The sequence below is a fragment of the Lissotriton helveticus genome, chromosome 9, assembly GCF_964261635.1.
Source record: "Lissotriton helveticus chromosome 9, aLisHel1.1, whole genome shotgun sequence".
NCBI lineage: Eukaryota > Metazoa > Chordata > Amphibia > Caudata > Salamandridae > Lissotriton > Lissotriton helveticus.
In genome coordinates, this window is record NC_136070.1 from 925,132,864 (window position 1) to 925,152,921 (window position 20,058).

The following is a 20,058-nucleotide window of genomic DNA, read 5'->3' on the forward strand; positions in this document are numbered from 1 at the left end:
GTAATGCTAGGAGTGTTGTCTTTATATCTTTGGCACCTCACCTGTTCTAGGGCCCTCCGGTATGCATGCTTGAGCCTGGAACTTCCCATTATCAGAATAAGTGAGTGGATGTGGTTGTCTGCTTGTTGGTCTCTAGTGTTTGTGGCTATGTGCATGTGTGAGTATGGTTGAGTTTACATGTGCTGGTGTTTGTGGCTGTTTGCATGTGTGAGCAGGTTTGCGTTTACACGTGCTGGTGTTTTTGGCTGTTTGCATGTGTGAGTATGTTTGAGTTTACATGTGTTTGGGAAAAGAATTACAATCAATGCAATGAACTCCCCACTGTATTTATGTCCTGAGTAATTTGCCACAGCCTCCTGTGCACTGAGATATCTACACAACAATATTAACCTCCTCCCTGCAGCTAGGCAACATGCAGAAATGCAATTTCATAAAAACTCATACTTACAGGCCTTGGGGATAGCATTTATACCAGATAAAAGCCAGCCACTCTGTTTCTATTAATGTCAGATTTCTGCATCCGTTATCTCTCTAGAGGAACCATGACCAAGGCTGAGAGGTAAAGTGGGCGTAAAATTAGACTTTAAATTTGCTTTTGAAGTGAGATGAATTCCAATTATTGGCAAAGTGAATGTGTTTGACTTTTATAGTAAATACAGATACACACTATCCAAGCACATGTTGACTCGACATAGATGATACATGCATGTAAACATCCATGCACTCTCAGACTAACACACTTACAGTACTACATGCATACATACCATCGGGCAGACCCCCATGCCGACAGAACAACAGACCCCAGGCAAACAGAACAAGAGACCCCCCTCCACACACAGAACAACAGACCCCCCATGCACACAGAACAACAGACCCCCCCCAGGCACACAGAACAACAGACCCCCAGGCACACAGAACAATAGACCGCCCCAGGCACACAGAACAACAGACCCCCAGGCACACTGAACAACAGACCCCCATGCACACAGAACAACAGACCCCCATGCACACAGAACAACAGACCCCCCCCCCCCCCCGGCACACAGAACAACAGACCCCCAGGCACACAGAACAGACCCCCAGGCACACAGAACAGACCCCTAGGCACACAGAACAATAGACCCCCAGGCACACAGAACAATAGACCCCCATGCACACAGAACAATAGACCCCCATGCACACAGAACAACAGACCACCCCAGGGACACAGAACAACCGGCCCCCTGGCACACAGAACAACCGGCCCCCTGGCACACAGAACAACCGGCCCCCAGGCACACAGAACAACAGACCGCCCCAGGCACACAGAACAAGAGACCCCCAGGAACACAGAACAAGAGACCCCCAAGAACACAGAACAGACCCCCCACACACAGAACAACAGACCCCCCCACACACACACACACACACACAGAACAACACACCCCCATACACACAGAACAGCAGACCCCCAGGCCGACAGAACAACAGACCCCCATGCACACAGAACAGACCGACCCCCATGCACACAGACCCCCAGGCACACAGACCAACAAGACAGACCCCCAGGCACCAAGTTCCCTATTCCTATTGAGCAGCAGTTCATGTTAGTAAACGGAACGCGTGTCACGTCGAATCGGACAGCTGGAGAAAAACAGATCGGTGTGCCCTCAGTCCTGGTGACAAGGCCGCACATTAGTGTGTCTGTGTTATTCATCAGGACTGCGACATGTGGCACACATGACATATCACACCAAGTGTCTACATACTGCTAGTACTGGGACGTGTCTATAGATTAAGGTTGTACAATAAAGCTTTTGTTCTAAAAAAAAAAAAAACGGGCAAGACAGATTACTTTTGCAGTTTTGTACAAAGCGAACTCTTCCCGAAGGTATTGGAGAGTTTTACATTACAGACAAACAAATTCATTTTTGATAGGCCCGGAGAGATTTATGAAGTGGTGGTCCCCAAAAACAACTGCCGGTGGGACCCACCTGCAGCCACTGGTTCAAATTAAGCACTGCACATAACCCTAGAAAAGTAAGTAGACCACTCCTTGTGGGATGCGAGGTCTCAGGATCCGTACCCAGAGTAAACACTTGTATTTATTTATAACACACAAAGTGCAGGAGGAAGCCTAGCTTCAAGGCGAATATTAACAAAACAATGCACAAGACAATAACTTATAAGCTAAAATGGATGTAAAGGTTTGAGGGGGAGGAGCACTACATTTTCTGATTCACTGCAGACACCTAATTTCTTTAAGGTACGTGATATCGTTAACAGGGACATTCACCTACTCGCTGAACAGTCATTAACAAACTGTTTTGAATATGGACTAAATGATTCAACCACAACGAAGGAGAAAGTGCTGCTCAATTGTGTGTGTGTGTGTGTATGTATATATATATATATATATATATACATACATACACACACACACATACATACATACAAAGCACATGGAGCAGCTTTGGACAAAACTGATCGCCCACATAGCAATATTTTAACTGGGCACAAATTCCTAATGTGATCAGCAGTACTGCGTAAAGGTCCTGAGCATTCATCTCAGAGGCCAGCAGTGGACTTTGCGACACTCCCTCTACACATCGAACGCATCGTCCCCTCCACAGCCCCCAGCCCAACATACCGGAGCGGGATCTTGATGGCCAGGTAGCGGGCCACGGCCAGGAGGCTGAAGATGGAGCTCTGGGTCAGGACCAGCACGATGCAGGCGAAGAAGAGGCAGGCGTGGAAGTCCGTCTCGAAGCCGATACTGATGGTGATGGCGAAGGGGATGGCCAGCAGCCCCACGGCGATGTCCGCCACCGCCAGCGACACCAGGAATTAGTTGGTGGCATTCTTCAAGGTGCTGTTGATGGCCACGGCCCAGCAGACCAGCATGTTGCCCGCGATGGAGAGGACGGCGATGATGACTTCTATGCTAATGTAGGCTGGGTTCACAGTCATGTCCAGTCCTTGGCGAGGAGGAGCAGGGGGTGCACGCACCGGGCTGGGAACTGGGGGCCCCTTCACTTGGTAGGGTCCATGAAGGGCCCATGCCTGGGAAGCGTCATGGTGCTGCAGACAAGGTCCTTCGTGAAGTCCAATGTTAGCAAAACTCCTCAAAAAGGAGGCACACTCTGAAATGTCCTGAGGCTGCACACCAGCATACCAGTGGCCTTCTGACCACAAGAAGGCAGAGCTTATTAAGAACATATTTTAGACACAGTTTTGTCCGCGCGCCGACCGAACCTGCAGGAGAGAAAGAGGGAAGCTGACGAAGTCTCCGATGCTGAAAACTTTCTGCAAACAAAAGTCCTCCCTGCGCTTTCAGGACCCCCATGCCAGGTCAGTGAAACTCACAGGGCAGGGAGGGGCTGGGAGCGCAGAGGAGGGTAGTGCAAGCAGGGAGAGTCGGGGAAGCAGGCAGCCTTCATCTCGGACTGACGTCCCGGCAAAGCTTTGTCAGAGCCGTCAGGCAGTGCCATCTGCACTAGCAGCCTTCCATGCGCTGGCACGGGGGCCTGCATATGTCTTAGCTAGGCGCTGGCAGTGGCAGTCACACACCGGCCTGACTCAACACCACCTACCAGACTCACAGAGTGCGATGCCAGGTTCGCCCCAGCCAGGCTCGGAGGAGACAGAGGCAGATGTTGGGGTCTAATGCAGGTTTGCAGACAGTGGCAGGCAGCAGCCCCTACCAATCCAGACTCTGGAAGTGGAGTTTCTCCATGTCCCGGGCAAATTTCAGCCTACGCTGCTTGGCACTGTCAAATGCCCCTGTCTCAGCTGTGCAAGGTGACATGTGAGCCACAATTCTCTGCCAGTCTCCGCTATGCCCCAGCTTCAGGCAAGAGTTACTTTGCCATTCCTCGCTCATTGGCAACCAGGCTCTTCCCAGACATGCTTGGGCGGTGCCACCTTCACAGCCAAGCGCTGCTGGTGTCAACTGCACTCGTACACACCCTGGATCAGGCAATAATCGCTGCATGTGTCAAGGTCATGCCGTGTCTTGATTCCAGCACGACCCGAGCAGTGCAGACTTTCACTCCAAGCTCAGGCGGCTTCTGTGGAAGCGAGTAAATGCCCGCCTTTACTCCTGACACCTTCAGAGCGGTGGACTAGCCAATCCTGGCTCTGCATGCAGCGCCAGGATTGGCTAGGGGGGCACATTTAGTACTCGCCCTTTTTCAACCTGTTTTCAGCGGCGGCGCTGCTGTAAGAAGCAGCACCCCTCTCTATGGGGAAAGTCTAGCGCGCATGCTCGGGCAAGGTGGCACCTAAACTTGTCATGCGCAGTACTACTGCAGCTGAGTGTGGACTGTCACTCAAGCTGCAGCAGCCCAGCCAGCCCCACCCCCTGCGCACTCCCGATTAAGTCGGGTGTGTCCCACTCCCGGCGGATTCCCGGCCGGTAGCGCTAAAAATAACACAGAGGTAATTATTATTGCCAAAAATACCACGGTGCGTCCATGTGGCTTAGTGGGGCTACGCCCCTACGCCCCAATGGACGCACCGCGGCTGATTTTCAGGACAAAAGACCTGTAATGGCAGCCACAACATTGTTCTTCATTTCGGACCAATTACTCGATTTGACATTTTTTCCCGCCAGATTCTAGCAGCAACAGATATCTATATATTTTGAAAGTCAGCTTCTTCAAAATGACTGAACAGAATTACACCAAATCACAAAAAGCATACTTCTGTGTAAAAATCTAGGTCTCTGTCAAATTAGTTGTAGTTCTGCTTAGCCGGTTTTCCTATATTGGTGTCTAATTTTAAAGTGATTTGGTACCCCCGCCCCTTTTTCTCGGCCGTCCGCTTGATGGATCACTCTGAAACTTTCCAGGAAGGACCTGAGCTGGATGAACTTTACTTTTGGAAAGTTTGATGAAGATGTGTCAAATGGTGCCATTTATTTGCAAAACAAAATACACTCTTCCTATGGAAACGCTCACTCTCGTATAACTACACAGTAGCGACCGCCACTGTGTAATATATACAATATTCTTATAATGTATTATAAAATTAAGAATTTTAAATAATTTAAAAGAATTTCTGTATATGGTTTTGAAAAAATAACAATATGAAAGTATAATCATTCCCATGCCTACAGAATGTTCAGTTTTATTTTGTGTGTTTAGTGATTGATTTCGAAACCTGCCATTATACATTTTCTTTGTGTAGAACTTATTTATTTATTTTTTTTTAAAAAACTTTATTAGTGACTGTATATTCATCACATTTGTGTACAGTATTTACAGCAGACACGCAATACATCACGCTTTTCAATTTTCTCCCAGTCTACATATAGAGGGCAGAGCTCCGTCCGCTAGATCGTTTCCATCCAAATTTGCATACAATAGTAAATGTCTCTGTTATTATCAGGGCGTGTCCGTATACCCACCTGCATGCTCCCCAACTATCCCTCCCCCACCCAACCAACTCTGGTGCTCAATTCCTCCTATCTGGTCGATCTTCGCTCCCCAGCGCTAATCACTCTTGTTAGACGGGGACCTGGAGGGTCGGCCGAGCACAAGGGAGAGGCCTCCAGTGAGGACCGTCTCTAGCGATCGCACAGACAGGTAACTTCCCCCCCACAGATGGACACCACACGAAGATCAGGGTAACACCTTTTATAGGCAATTCTTGGAGTAGAGTGGTACGATACAAGGCGATCAGGACACGATGATCCTCTCAATTCTAGTCTCTAGTAAGGGAAGGGGGTAGCGGGACAGTCTTGGTACCCACAGGTACTGAGGTGTAACGGTGGTAGCTCACAATCCTCGAGCTCGGTGTTCGGACGGGTCAGACCGCGGCAGCGCCAGCAGGTCCCGAAGAGGTCGTAGGTGGCAACGGGCCGCGGCAGCGCCAGCAGGTCCCAACGAGGATGAAGGTCACGACGGGCCGCGGCAGCGCCAGCAGGTCCCACGAGGATGAGGGTTACAACGGGCCGCGGCAGCGCCAGCAGGTCCCACGAGGATGACGGTTACAACGGGCCGTGGCAGCGCCAGCAGGTCCCACGAGGATGAAGGTTGCAGAGGGCCGCGGCAGCGCCAGCAGGTCCCACGAGGATGAAGGTTGCAGAGGGCCGCGGCAGCGCCAGCAGGCAGGACAATAGTTCACAAGGCAGGGCTGTGGCAGCGCCAGCAGTCCGTCAAGGATGAGTTCGTCGCGGTGTCTCTCGACTCCAGGATACAACTCCTTCCTGTCCTGGGGCTGCCTCAGTTATAGGTCTGGCGCCCTTTGATGTCCGGACCCTCGCTCTTGGAGGTCGGGAGGTCTGGGATGAGGGAGTCCAGACACCCAGCAGGGGGGTGGAGCCAGCGCCCGAGGAGGCTGGGGGTGATCGGCACCTGGCGGGGGAGAGCCATCGACACTTCTTACTCCCATTGACCTGCCAAGTGGTCCGTTCACCTCCTGGGTGGATGGTGGTGCCGGGATGTCGGGGCCAGGCCCAGGGTCGGGGTCGGGCTGAGGCCGCGCGGCCACGTGGTGCCGTGTCCAAGATGGCGGCTGGGCCGGGCAATGGTGCTGACGGTGGCCCGGGCCCGTGACACAGGGACATCCGGGAGCAGGCGTCCCCTGGGGGACGGGTTGCGGGTTGTGTCTGGGACCCGGGCCCTGTCCTGCGGGGAGGGAGCGAGCCCTTCATGGGGCCTGTCCAACATGCGTCCCCCCCAGCTGAAGGCGGGGAGAGTCACCCATCTTCTTGGGGACTTTCCTCGTCGAGGCGAAAAAAGCGGGACAGGCCGTCCGCGTTGGCGTGGTCTTGACCAGGGCGATGCTCCACAGTGAAGTCCATCCCCTGCAGGGAGATGGACCATCGCAATAGTTTGGGGTTCTCCCCCCGCATCTGCATGAGCCATTGCAGGGGCCGATGATCTGTCTGTACCCGGAAATGGGTTCCGAAGAGGTACGGCCGGAGCTTCTTGAGGGCCCATACCACTTCGAAGGCCTCTCGCTCAATGGTGCTCCAGCGCTGTTCTCGGGGCAGTAGGCGTCTGCTGATGAAGGCCACTGGTTGGTCCACTCCTTCGGGGTTCAGTTGGGAGAGGACGGCCCCAATACCATGGTCGGCGGCATCGGTCTGCACGATGAACTCGCGGCTGTAGTCGGGGGCCTGGAGCACAGGAGCGGTGCACATGGCGGCCTTCAGCGTCTCGAAGGCCGCTTGACAGTCGGGAGTCCAGTTGACTCTTTTTGGGTGGTTCTTAGACGTGAGTTCCGTGAGGGGCCCCACAATGCTGCCATAGTCCCTCACAAACCGCCGGTAGTATCCGGTGAGCCCCAGGAAGGCTCGGACCTCGGTTTGTGTTTCGGGGGGTTGCCAGGACTGGATGGCAGCTACCTTGAGTTGGAGGGGGGCCACCAGACCGCTCCCCACTTGGTGTCCGAGGTAGGTCACGGACCCCTGGCCGATTTGGCACTTGCTGGCCTTTATGGTGAGGCCGGCCTGTTGGAGGGCCTGCAGGACCGCTCTGAGGTGGTGGAGGTGGTCTGTCCAGTGGCGGCTGTATACTGCGATGTCGTCCAGGTAGGCGGCGCTGAATTCTTCGAGGCCCGCCAATACCTGGTTCACCAGTCTTTGAAAAGTGGCTGGAGCGTTCTTCATGCCGAAGGGCATCACTCTGAAATGGTAGTGCCCGTCCGGGGTGGAGAAAGCGGAACGTTCTTGGGCCCTGGGGGTGAGGCCGATCTGCCAGTAGCCCGCTGTCAGGTCGAAGATGCTTAGGTAGCGGGCTGCCCCCATGCGGTCGACTAGTTCATCTGCTCGGGGGATAGGGTGAGCGTCGGTTCGGGTGACCGCGTTCAGACCCCGATAGTCGATGCAGAATCGGAGCTCCGGTGTAGTGCCCGGGGCCGCGGCCTTGGGGACCAGGACGACCGGGCTGGCCCAGGGACTGTCCGAAGGTTCGATGACCCCGAGGGCGAGCATCTTGGAGACTTCTTCTTGGATGCATGTACGTACCCGATCCGGTACTCGGTACGCCCGGTGTCAGACAGGGGGACTGTCCCCCGTGTCCACGTCGTGCAGGCACCAGAAGGTGACTCCGGGTGCGAGGGAGAACAGGTTTGCGAACGGCAGCAGGAGGGCCCGGCAATCTTGACGCTGCTCTGGGGTCAGGGCCTCAGAGTCGGACCCCGTCCACCGAACCATCTCTTTCCCGGGTCCTCAGTAGGTCAGGGAGGGGCTCGGAGTCTCCTTCTGTGCCACTGTCGGTAGCCATCAGCAGGCTGAGCTCGGAGCGCACGAAGTGGGGTTTGAGTCTGTTGGCGTGGAGGACCCGGAGGGGGTTCCGGGGGGACTCCAGGTCGATGAGATAGGTGACGGGACTCTTGCGCTCGATCACCTTGAAGGGCCCCGTCCATTTGTCCTGCAAGGCACACGGTTCGATGGGGGACATCACCCATACCTGCTGACCCGGTTCAAACTCGATGGAGGAGGCATGTTGGTCGTACCACTTCTTCATGTCCTCTTGACTGGCCTCCAGATTGGCTTTAGCGATCTCCCTGAATTTCCGGGTCTGATTGCGGAGGGTCAGGAGGTATTTGTAGACGTCTGGAGGGGTCTTTAGGGGGGCCATTTCCCATTCCTCCTTCACTAGGCTGAGAGGCCTGCGAACGGGGTGTCCGTACAGGAGTTTGAAGGGGCTGAAGCCGAGGGACTTCTGGGGGACTTCTCGGTAGGCGAAGAGGAGGCACGGTAGTAGCACGTCCCACTGGCGGCGTAGGGGTTCTTCCAGCCCCATGATCATCCCCTTGAGGGTGCGGTTGAACCGCTCGACCAGTCCGTTCCCCTGGGGGTGATAGGGTGTTGTGAATCGGTAAGTGACTCCGCACTGCTGCCAGAGGGATTTCATATACTTTGAAATAAAGTTCGTACCCCTGTCGCTGACGACTTCCCGGGGGAAGCCCACTCGAGAGAAGATCCCCATTAAGGCTCGACCCACTACTGGGGCTGTTATAGTACGAAGGGGGACCGCCTCAGGATAGCGGGTAGCGTGGTCCACCAGGACCAGGATGAAGCGATGCCCCTGTGCTGTTCGGGGGTCCAGGGGCCCCACAATGTCTATTCCCACCCTTTCTAACGGGGTGGTCACCACGGGGAATGGTTGTAGGGGTGCCTTGAGTTTGCGGCCGCTCTTCCCGCTGGCCTGGCAGGTCGGGCAGGACCGGCAATGGTTGGAGACGTCATTTCTCATTTTGGGCCAAAAAAAGTGAGTCACCAGGCGGTGGTAGGTCTTGTCTTGCCCCAGGTGCCCGGCCAGGGGGACATCATGGGCCAGGTTCAACAGGAAGTCTCTGAAGTGGAGGGGCACCACCAGCACTCGCCCGGCCCCCAGTTCTGCGATTCTCTGCTCGCTGTACAAGAGGTCATTGTCCCAATAAACCCAGTGGGCCCCGGTGGTGTCTCCTTGGCTCTGGGCGAGCGCTTGCTGTCGCAATCCCTCGAGGGAGGGGCAGGTCTTTTGCTCCTGCCGGAATTGTTCTTGGGTGGGCCCCCCTTCTTGACGCCACTGAGCCAGGTCGGGAAGCTCGGGGGGCTGTGTGGACCCCTCTGTGGTGGGGTCCGGGTGGTCGGTCTGGAGGAAGTCTTCTTCTGGAGCGATCGAGGGCGGAGGTGCTGCCCATTCGGGTTCTTCTGGTCTAGGGATGGTGCGGGTGGCCATGGACCGGGTGGTCACGCACGCCCAGTCCGGGAGACCCAACATCCCCAGATGCTCTCTTCTTTCAACAGCTGCCCACGGGGAGCTCTCGAGATCGTTCCCCAGGAGGCAGTCCACGGGGGCATCGTCGCGGACAGTTACTTTCAGCATGCCGGACACTCCTCCCCATTCGAAGGGGACGCAGGCCATCCGACACAGGCTCTCCGAGTTATCTGCCGATCGGACGGGGCAAAGCAAGTTTGGCAGGATTTGTTCTGGGGTCACCAGGTGACAACGGCCGGCCGTCACACTGGCCCCGGTGTCACGCAGGGCTTCGGCCTTGCGCCCATTTATGCTCACCCATTGGCTGTACTTCCGAGTGTTGGCGGGCAGGGGAGTCCGCGGGACCATGTCTCTTCCTCCTAGGCATGCCAGGGTCATGGCGGCGGGTTCCCACTCGAACTGCTCCGCCTCGTAGGCCTCAGCGTCTTCGGAGACTTGTTCTTCTCCTAGGGCGGCGGCCGCCACCTGGCGGGGCCCGGGAACCTGGTTCTTCGGGCAGGTCGGGTCACTGGCATAGTGGCCGACTCGCTGGCATCGATGACACGTCACGTTGGCTCGGAACCCCGGGCGCATCGGGGGGTTTCCCCGGCCTGCTGGGGGCGGGGTGGCGTTAGCGGGAGCAGCCGGGACGGCGTCTCTGCCCCGGCCCGGGCCTCCTCCTCCTCCTCCTCGGGGACGATGATGACCTTGGTGGGTTCTGTTCTGCTCATTCGGCCCACTCCGGGCCACTCGGGTGCTCTCCCACCGGTCAGCCTCGGTGGCGAGCTGCCGTGGTTCAGTCAATTTACTGTCGAGGAGGTGCTGCCTGAGCTCGACGAAGCAGTTGTTGGAGAGGTGCTCCCACACAATGAGATTGAAGAGTTGTTCGTAAGTGGTTACGTTGTTACCCTTGATCCATCCCTCGAAGGCCCGGCTGAAATAGTTCACGTATTCCAACCACGTTGTACCTGGGATCCTGGTGCAGTTGCGGAACCTCTGGCGGTACATTTCGGGTGTAAGCCCATATCGACTGAGGAGGGCGGCCTTCATGTGATCATAGGACGTCATTTGATGGTCCGGAAGCTGCAGCAGGGCATCACGGCCCTCGTTGACGAATCTCCCCCATAGACCGGCTCCCCAGTCACTTCGAGCGACCCGGTGGGCAGTCATGGCGATCTCATAGGCCTTGAACCACTGCTGTATGTCGTCGTTTCGGTGATATTCTCGGACCACATCCTTGGGGATGTGGACCTTCTGCTCGGTAGTACCCGGGGAGTGCGGTGGCTCGGGCACCCCTAGGTTTTTGTTCAGTTTGCGTATTTCTATCTCCGCTAGTTTGCACTCGTGCTCGTATGCCAGTCTTTTTTCTTCGAGATCCCTCTGTCTCTGTTTTTCCTCTCGCTCTTCTCTGAGCCGTAAGTGTTCTAAGTTTATTTTTTGTTCCGCCAGCTTCAATTCTCCGTCTAATTTGAGTCGTGCCAAGTCTAACTCGTGTAATCTATTTTTTTCCCGCTCCTGGATCTCTTCTCGGGAGGGGCCTGTTCTCCGTTCTTCCGTCAGGGTGGTGTTGACTTCCGGGGCTACGGGGTCCCGGGGGGTTGCGGTATTCGTCTCTGTCCAGGCCTCTAGGGCGTTTTTGAAGTCTTCTTTTGTGCTTAGCCCGGTGGTAGCAATGCCTAAGTCCATGCAAAATTGTTTGAGCTCTCGGTGGTTGTATTCTTCCAGCCTTTCCATCTGGAACTTCTCTGCCGATCCGCTCTCTTTGGTCGTCATTGTGGTTTTAGTCGTAGGGTGAGTTACTGTCTGTACGGTACGCGTTGGTTTGGATCCCGCCGCTGCCACCAATGTTAGACGGGGACCTGGAGGGTCGGCCGAGCACAAGGGAGAGGCCTCCAGTGAGGACCGTCTCTAGCGATCGCACAGACAGGTAACTTCCCCCCCACAGATGGACACCACACGAAGATCAGGGTAACACCTTTTATAGGCAATTCTTGGAGTAGAGTGGTACGATACAAGGCGATCAGGACACGATGATCCTCTCAATTCTAGTCTCTAGTAAGGGAAGGGGGTAGCGGGACAGTCTTGGTACCCACAGGTACTGAGGTGTAACGGTGGTAGCTCACAATCCTCGAGCTCGGTGTTCGGACGGGTCAGACCGCGGCAGCGCCAGCAGGTCCCGAAGAGGTCGTAGGTGGCAACGGGCCGCGGCAGCGCCAGCAGGTCCCAACGAGGATGAAGGTCACGACGGGCCGCAGCAGCGCCAGCAGGTCCCACGAGGATGAGGGTTACAACGGGCCGCGGCAGCGCCAGCAGGTCCCACGAGGATGACGGTTACAACGGGCCGCGGCAGCGCCAGCAGGTCCCACGAGGATGAAGGTTGCAGAGGGCCGCGGCAGCGCCAGCAGGTCCCACGAGGATGAAGGTTGCAGAGGGCCGCGGCAGCGCCAGCAGGCAGGACAATAGTTCACAAGGCAGGGCTGTGGCAGCGCCAGCAGTCCGTCAAGGATGAGTTCGTCGCGGTGTCTCTCGACTCCAGGATACAACTCCTTCCTGTCCTGGGGCTGCCTCAGTTATAGGTCTGGCGCCCTTTGATGTCCGGACCCTTGCTCTTGGAGGTCGGGAGGTCTGGGATGAGGGAGTCCAGACACCCAGCAGGGGGGTGGAGCCAGCGCCCGAGGAGGCTGGGGGTGATCGGCACCTGGCGGGGGAGAGCCATCGAAACTTCTTACTCCCATTGACCTGCCAAGTGGTCCGTTCACCTCCTGGGTGGATGGTGGTGCCGGGATGTCGGGGCCTGGCCAGGCCCAGGGTCGGGGTCGGGCTGAGGCCGCGCGGCCGCGTGGTGCCGTGTCCAAGATGGCGGCTGGGCCGGGCAATGGTGCTGACGGTGGTCCGGGCCCGTGACACAGGGACATCCGGGAGCAGGCGTCCCCTGGGGGACGGGTTGCGGGTTGTGTCTGGGACCCGGGCCCTGTCCTGCGGGGAGGGAGCGAGCCCTTCATGGGGCCTGTCCAACAACTCTCTACCAGGATTATGCAATAGAAGTTCTTTCGACCACCTCCGTCCCACCTCAGTGCTCAATACATTCTACAATAGTCCCTCAGGGCCTCAGTGCGCTCAGTTGTCCTGGGACAAGGACCGGTCCATACCGTCTAATTCTAATAGCATGACCTCCCAGTCTAGTGTCATCGGAATTTTCCGCCTCCCACCTTCTTCCTCTTTTCTCAGGGCAACACATTCTGCTCTACCCCATTTCACTACGTCCATTCGCCATGTCTCCACCCTAGGCGCTCTCGGAGACTTCCACTGCATTGTGATTTTCCTAATCACTAGGAGTAGGGCTAAGTCTACAAATCTCAACTTGGGTTTTAATGGCTTGGGGCGAGGCCGGGCTCCTGCCAGGCAATACAGTGCACTCTCCTTCACCTGTATCTGAGATACCTCTCGTAGCATCTGGCACACCTTACTCCAGTACCCGCTCAACCGTGGGCACGACCAAAGCATATGGAGGAAGTCCGCCCCACATCGCGGGCACTGATGGGAGGCATTGGGGATCATCTTGTGGATCCTCACCGGGTGAGGTATGCCCTATGGAGAATCATGGCCTGAATGTATTTAAATTTCACGTTTCTGGAGACCCTCCTTGGATGTTCCAGGCCACCCGCCAAGTTGTATCTGTAAATTCCTCCCCTGTATCCCGTGACCAGGTCTCTCGCAGTGTGTCAAGGGAGAGTGCAGCATGAGTCCTAATCCCGGTGTACAGCCATCGTACCAAGTGACCGCCGGCCCCCATGTAGTGTACCAGGTGCACTAGTTTGTGTTGCTGTGGGTGAATGCGTTGTGGCGCCCAAGTCGTCCTGATGTAATGAGAGACAGTGGCATGTAACAAGTAATGTCTGTCCGATGTCCCGGTCACTTGCACAAAGGTGCGGTGGTCTAACAATAGGTTGTCCCCGAAGAAACTGCCCACCTCCTCGATCCCATTTGCCGTCCAATCCCTGAGGGCGTATTTGGTAAGTCTTCCCTGTGGTGTCGGGATACCTAGCAATGGAATATTATCTGCGTATGGCAGGACCGTGGACGTGTAAGCCAAAGCCTTCTTCCAACATAGAAGGGCAGTTCGGAGCAGTGGGTGGCACTCTCGCGGAATTCTACTCTTGGGTAGCATTAAGGCGTGTAAGTCACCCCGGCCCAACCGGCCCGCTGTCCATCCGATCTCGTGGAGATTTCTCCCCGCCAGCCAGTAAGACAACCATTGGAGTTGACTTGCGTAAAAATAGCCTTGGAAGTCAGGGGCACCCAGTCCCCCCTGAGAGGTGCTGAGTTGTAATTTCCGCAAGCTAATCCGCCATCTGCCCGACCCCCATATAAGGGTAATCAGTAAGGATTTAAGGGACTCGAAGGTGCGGTGCGGGATGCATATAGGCAGGTTCACGAAATAGTAAAGCAGGCGTGGTAACATTACCATCTTTGCTGTCGCAATGCGGCCCATAACTGACAAGGGGAGTGAGGTCCAAAAGCCGATACTACCCCGGAGACCAGTAATGGCCCTAGAAATATTACCATCCAGCCGGTCCTCCGACTTCCTGTATATGCGGATTCCCAGATATTTAAAGCTGGATTGGGCTACCGGGATCACGTAGGTGCCAAACGGCAGAGAGGGCGGACGAGGCCCCTCGGGGAAGTAAAATCCCACAGATTTGTCCGGGTTGATGGCCAGTCCCGATGCTGTTTCAAATCGGCGGAAGATGTCATATAATAGCGTGTGGTCAGCTTCCAGGTCCCGGAGGTATAATAACATATCATCCGCGTATACGGATAGAAGATGGGACGTCCCCGCCACTGGTACTCCCATCGCCTCTGCGTGTTGGCGAAGAGCGATGGCTAGTGGTTCCAATGCCAACACGAACAGCAGTGGGGACAAGGGGCATCCCTGCCTGGTGCCCCGGTGGACTGGGTATTCAGCCGACACATAGCGTCCCATTCTTGCCCTAGCCGTGGGATCGGTATACAGCAACCTGATCCACCGTATCAGCGGGCCGGAAACCCAAATCGGCGCAGGGCTTCAAACATAAAGGGCCAAGATAGCGAATCAAACGCTTGTTTTTGGTCTAACGCGATACAGCCCGCCTGCGCCAGCTCGGCCGATGACGCTGTCATGATAGCGTGCAGGCGTCTCGTGTTGAGGGAGGTACTGCGCCCCGGGAGGAATCCACACTGGTTGCAGTGTATAAGTGTCGTCAGATGGGGCTGGACACGTAGGGCAATAGCTTTGCTCAGGACTTTATATTCTGTGGCCAACATGGATAAAGGCCTATAATTCGCAATCTCCAGAGTGTCCCTATCCGGCTTAGGGATAGAAATCACTATGGGCTACATGGTTGTGTGCGGCAGATGGCCCCTCTCAAAGGCCTCCCTATAAATTCGTTCCAGAACCGGTACTAATGTGTCGGCATAAGTTGAATAGAACTCCACCGGGAGTCCATCCATGCCCGGAGTCTTGTTTCTGTTTAAGTGTTTGATCGCAGCACGTATTTTGTGTTGGGTGATGGGGCCCTCCATTGATTTTTGTACCTCTGCTGTCAGTTGGGGGAAGGGGAGGTCCCGCATGAAATCAGTTATATGTGTAGGATCTTCCGTCCCAGTTCGGGCATACAGAGCCTGTAAGTGGTCGTGGAATGCCCGGTTGATGTCACATTGTGTGTCCACTAGGTCGCCCACTTGGTTACGGATTTGGGTAATGACTGGGGCGTCCGGCTTGTCGCGTGCTAAGCGGGCTAGCAGCGCCCCAGAACGGTCCGCCTCCGTGTGTTGTCGTTGTAAATAGGCCTGGCAATCAATGGTGCGCAGTGTTTCTAACGTCTCAGCATGTAAAATATGTTGTTCCTGTAGAGCCTGTTTTTTCCCCGGGTCCTCCACTGCCTCCCGTTCAAGCTCCGCTAGTCGATCCTCCACCTCACACAATTTCCGGTGGATCTCTTGCCTAGCGCCCACCAACTTCCCAATCGCCACTCCCCGCACAACCACTTTCATCGCATCCCAGACTACCAAGTTGGAAGAGGCAGTATCCCAGTTAACCTCCCAGTACTGTGTCAGGGCCTCTGAAAGAGTTGCTTTGAATGGGCCGTCTTCCAAGTGCTGGGGGTTGAGTCGCCATGTAGGGACTGGAGTCGGGACTCTGCCCCAGGAGATAGTACATTTGAGGGGCCTATGGTCCAAGAAGGTCTTTGGTAAGTATTCTGGGGCGCTCATCAGTGGGACCAGCGTATGGGAGCATAGGAGTCTGTCGATACGTGTGTGCAAGTCGTGTACGGGGGAGTAGAAGGAGTATTCTTTGTGTGTGGGGTGTACCTCCCGCCATACATCGCTGAGTCTCCAGCCATCCACCCATGCCCTGAATGTGTCAGTAAGCTTAGTAGCGCTGGCAGCCTGTAGGGGTGGATGTGATCTGTCCAGGGCCAGATCCAGCACAGCGTTCCAGTCCCCCCCGAGCACCCAGGGAATATCTGCCCACGGGGAGAGTGCTCTCCCGACCCTCTGTAGGAATAGTTCCTGATCGTAATTCGGGGCGTAAATGCAGCCCAGGACAATCAACTTGCCATCTAGGGCACCTTTAACCAGGATATATCTGCCCTGCTCATCCACTTTCCTTTCTATTGCAGTAAATGGTGTCCCGTGTCGCACCCAGATAGTGGCTCCCCTAGAAAATGCTGAGTATGACGTAGAATATATAGTCCCTCTCCATTTCTTCCGTAACTTCTGAGCTTCAGAGACCGTGAGGTGTGTTTCTTGTAAGAAGGCGATTTGTGTCTGCTGTCTAAGGAGGTAGGAGTGGACCCTGTGTCTTTTCTGCACTGCCCCCAGCCCTCGCACATTCCAGGTGGTAACCTTGTACATTCCAGATTGTTCAGCCATGATCAGTGGGTGGTAGAACCATTCCCGGGGGTGGTCGTGTGTCGAGAGCACCGGGGAGCTGAACCCAGGAAAGTGCACCTATAAAGACTAGTAACATTTCTAAAACAAACTTGGCGCAGCCATAGAACATAGCCGAGCCCAACTTTAACAATAGTAACATAGAGAACCAAATATTTGTGCATTCGCCATGGGGGGGTTGGTCCAGCACACATGTAGTCATTTTGTTACCAGTTCCGGTCTCTACCGGCTCAACGGTGGCCCAGCCGGGCACTTAATGCTTAAAGGAAAGTTCAATGTGATTACAGACAGAGCTTGTATGATTGGCAATAGGTGGCCTCGAGCCGCACCCCGAGGCACTCAGTACAGTGTCAATTCCAGAGGATGTGGTGTGCATTGGGGAGTGAGTCATTGTCTGCTCATCATTCATCTCACCCACCTCCCGCATACACCGATACCCAATCGGGGTCCGGCACCCGGGGCCTAGATATAACAGAAAAGGATACCGTGCATTAACTGCTGCAGAGGAGTCGATTCGGGATGTCACCCGACAGGTCAGCTGTCTATGAGGTCGTCCGCGGCTCTAGGTGTGATTGTAGGAAAGAGCAGCACGCTGTTGTCAGAGTCTGAATGTCCCGTGGTATCGTCAGAGTCTGTGGTTATTTTCGCGAGGTCCTCCCTGAAGGTGCCGGCGAGTGAGATGGCCTCCCGTTTTCCGTCCCTCTGATGGTTCCGCGACGGGCCGCGCTCAGCATTTCCCTTTCCGGATCCAGACGAGGAGCAGCGGCTACCTCTCGGGTTCCTTTCCGACGTCCTTGCCTCCGCTTCCTGGGACGCCTCCTGACTGCCGTCCAAGCCCATCACCTCTAGCCAGTCTTCAGCGTCCGCAGTGCTCATTTAATTCTACATGTTTGTCGTTTACCTTTTGCTCTCAGAATTGCATTAAGCAATTAAGTGGAGCTATCGATAGTTCTAGTATAAGTTGTATATACTTAGTTAAGTGCCTGCTGTACTATTCATTCTATTGATACCTTGAATGCTTGCTTCTGTTTTAGTAAATTATTAAAAAGGGGTCATTCTATAGCTGAGATTATAGTCGATGTCTCCGATGCAGATATCTGCCAACCTTCAGTGATTAATTTCAGAGTATCTAAATCAATCCTCTTATTTTGTTTGAATGTCTTTAATTTTCTTTCTTGTAATTATTGGCTTCTATTTTTCTTATTTGTCTTTGTATGTACTCATGACGACAAGAGGACCCTTTTTGGGTCCTGCCATACTGATGACTTGCAACATGCTAACAATCGATAGAGGATGATAAACAGTCCCCTCTGTATCCACTTAAGATAATTTGTTCTCCTGATATATGAAAATGGAGCTGATGCCAGATTGACCAAGAAGTCATAAGATGCACTACTAAATATAGGGCTGCGGTTGGAAATGAACGGGTTCTGCTATCTGGGGATACAAATTGCAAGTACGGCCGAGAATCAATACACCTGTAGCTTGCAGCGGGTGGCAATGGTCCTGTAGAATTCAATGACCTTTTGGAATAAACTGCTCTTGACGATTGTTAGTAGAATCCCAATCTCGAAAATGGTGGCCCTGCCTAGGTTCACTTCAAAACATGCAGTGCAAGATATCAAGGAGCACGTTTAAGCAGCTTGACCTCCGGCTAATCACACATATGGGCTGGTAATAGAAGTAGGGTAGGACTCTTAAGTGAGATATGAAGGGCAGGGGACTGAGACTTCCGTACCTTGAGCTCTACTATCAGCGGCGCAACTAGAACATGCTGGTGCGCAGAGGGTGATAACTGGATGAAGCGCTTGCTGGCAGGCACTCCGGGAATGGAGCATTTCCCGAAATCCCTGATGGCAGGCTCGCAGCTTGACAAGCGTGGCCCACATGTGGTCTGGTTGGCGGCGCATGGGAGAGAGCGATAAAAGTAGTGATGCGCAAACCCTCCTTTTCTTGACAGCTGCCGCTATGGTGGCCCTTTATGGATATTGACAAGAACATGACTACAGCAGCATGGAGAGAGGGAGGGTGTGACACACTCAAAGATTTCTATTCGGGAAATTGCTACATTACATTCAAGAAGCTCGAGTGTTTTGCAATGGGCCTGGAACGTTTTTTGAAGTTTACTAAACTAACAAAGACAGCTAGGGAAATTTAGGCAGATTTCCCGAACACTTCAAACACCTCGCACACACTAGATTTGAATTGATTTATAATTTTATATAGAGCTTGAATGCCATGAGGCGTCTTTGCGCTTCTGCCGTACTAATCAGAGAGGAGAAGATGATGCAGATATGATCTCTCTTTATTGATTGAAAAGCCAGGCCTTTATTGATTTCCAAAATAATAGGAAATCTGGGCATTTCCATAGGTTAGCGGGAAGGACATTAAATAGCTTAGCTATGCACTATTGAATATGGAATATCTCAGGCCCTTGGTATCCTGCCCTTACACCCCCTTAAGCAAGATAGACAAAAGACAGAGCTCCTTGTGTGCCAACGCTGGGAGGGGGAAATAGCGGACCCGTTGACAGATACGCAGTGGAGGGGGGTGACGTGCACTGGTTCAGGGAGGGTCCATTAATGCACACATAATACTAGCACACTTTTATGTATTGCACCATGCAAGCCTATCACCAGTAAGATTAAGGGGCATATGCCAAACAGGTTGGAATACTGTTTCAGATGCAGCTTGAGGGGGGTGGATTTCATACACATTATATGACACTGCTCACATGTGGAATCATGCTTGAAGGGGTAGTGTATTTGTCTCTGGAGAGCCACACATTTGCAACTTTTATCTGGTGAGGTGTGGATGGACCGGCCTCTGTCACTCTCTTGTGTAGACAGCTGCTTTCACAAATCTTATACCCTTGAGTGGTATATGACAAGATCACACTTACGCTCTGTGAGCATATGTATGTTGTTTACTTGTTGTAAATGAAAATGTTAAGAAAATAAATAAAGATGGGGATGATTCCTCTTCAGAGACATCCTAATGTGCTTCGTTTCCTTTTTGTTTCTCTAGTCTCTGGAAAGCACACGGCGGATGGTACAGCTGGTTGAAGAGGTAAGTGGCCACAAATGCTCAGTGATCCCTGCATGTTATTTAGGTATGTGTGTGTGTGTGTGTGTGTGTGCTAGTTTAGAGATGTTCTATCAAAAGTGGTGCACTTTCCTAATGCAAAAGCGACATTGAATGCACAAATTAGTGATAATTCTCCTGGTTCACCACAGATATAAGTATAAAATAATAGGACACTTTACATTGTCTTCAAAACTACCACCGACGTGTAGTTCACATGGGTGTATCCTCAGGAGTACAGGGAGACTCCTCAAGCACCTATGGCTTCCCAGCACTGATTGGCCAGTGATGAGGGTTTCCTTACACTGCCAGATGCCTGTAACGCTTTATCACTTTCAGCATACCCATGGGCAGAAATAAATCTTAT

At 53.8% G+C, this 20,058-nt stretch overlaps 1 protein-coding gene across 2 annotated transcripts in view; it reads left to right on the forward strand.

Moving 5' to 3' along the window:
- Positions 1–20,058, forward strand: part of LOC144782009 (synaptosomal-associated protein 25-like) — a 445,013-nt gene that overhangs the window by 304,748 nt on the left and 120,207 nt on the right. For both annotated transcript variants that reach the window (XM_078661116.1, XM_078661117.1), the window contains exon 3: positions 19,635–19,676. In XM_078661116.1, the coding sequence (XP_078517242.1) occupies positions 19,635–19,676 (42 nt within the window). The remainder of the gene's footprint in view (positions 1–19,634; positions 19,677–20,058) is intronic.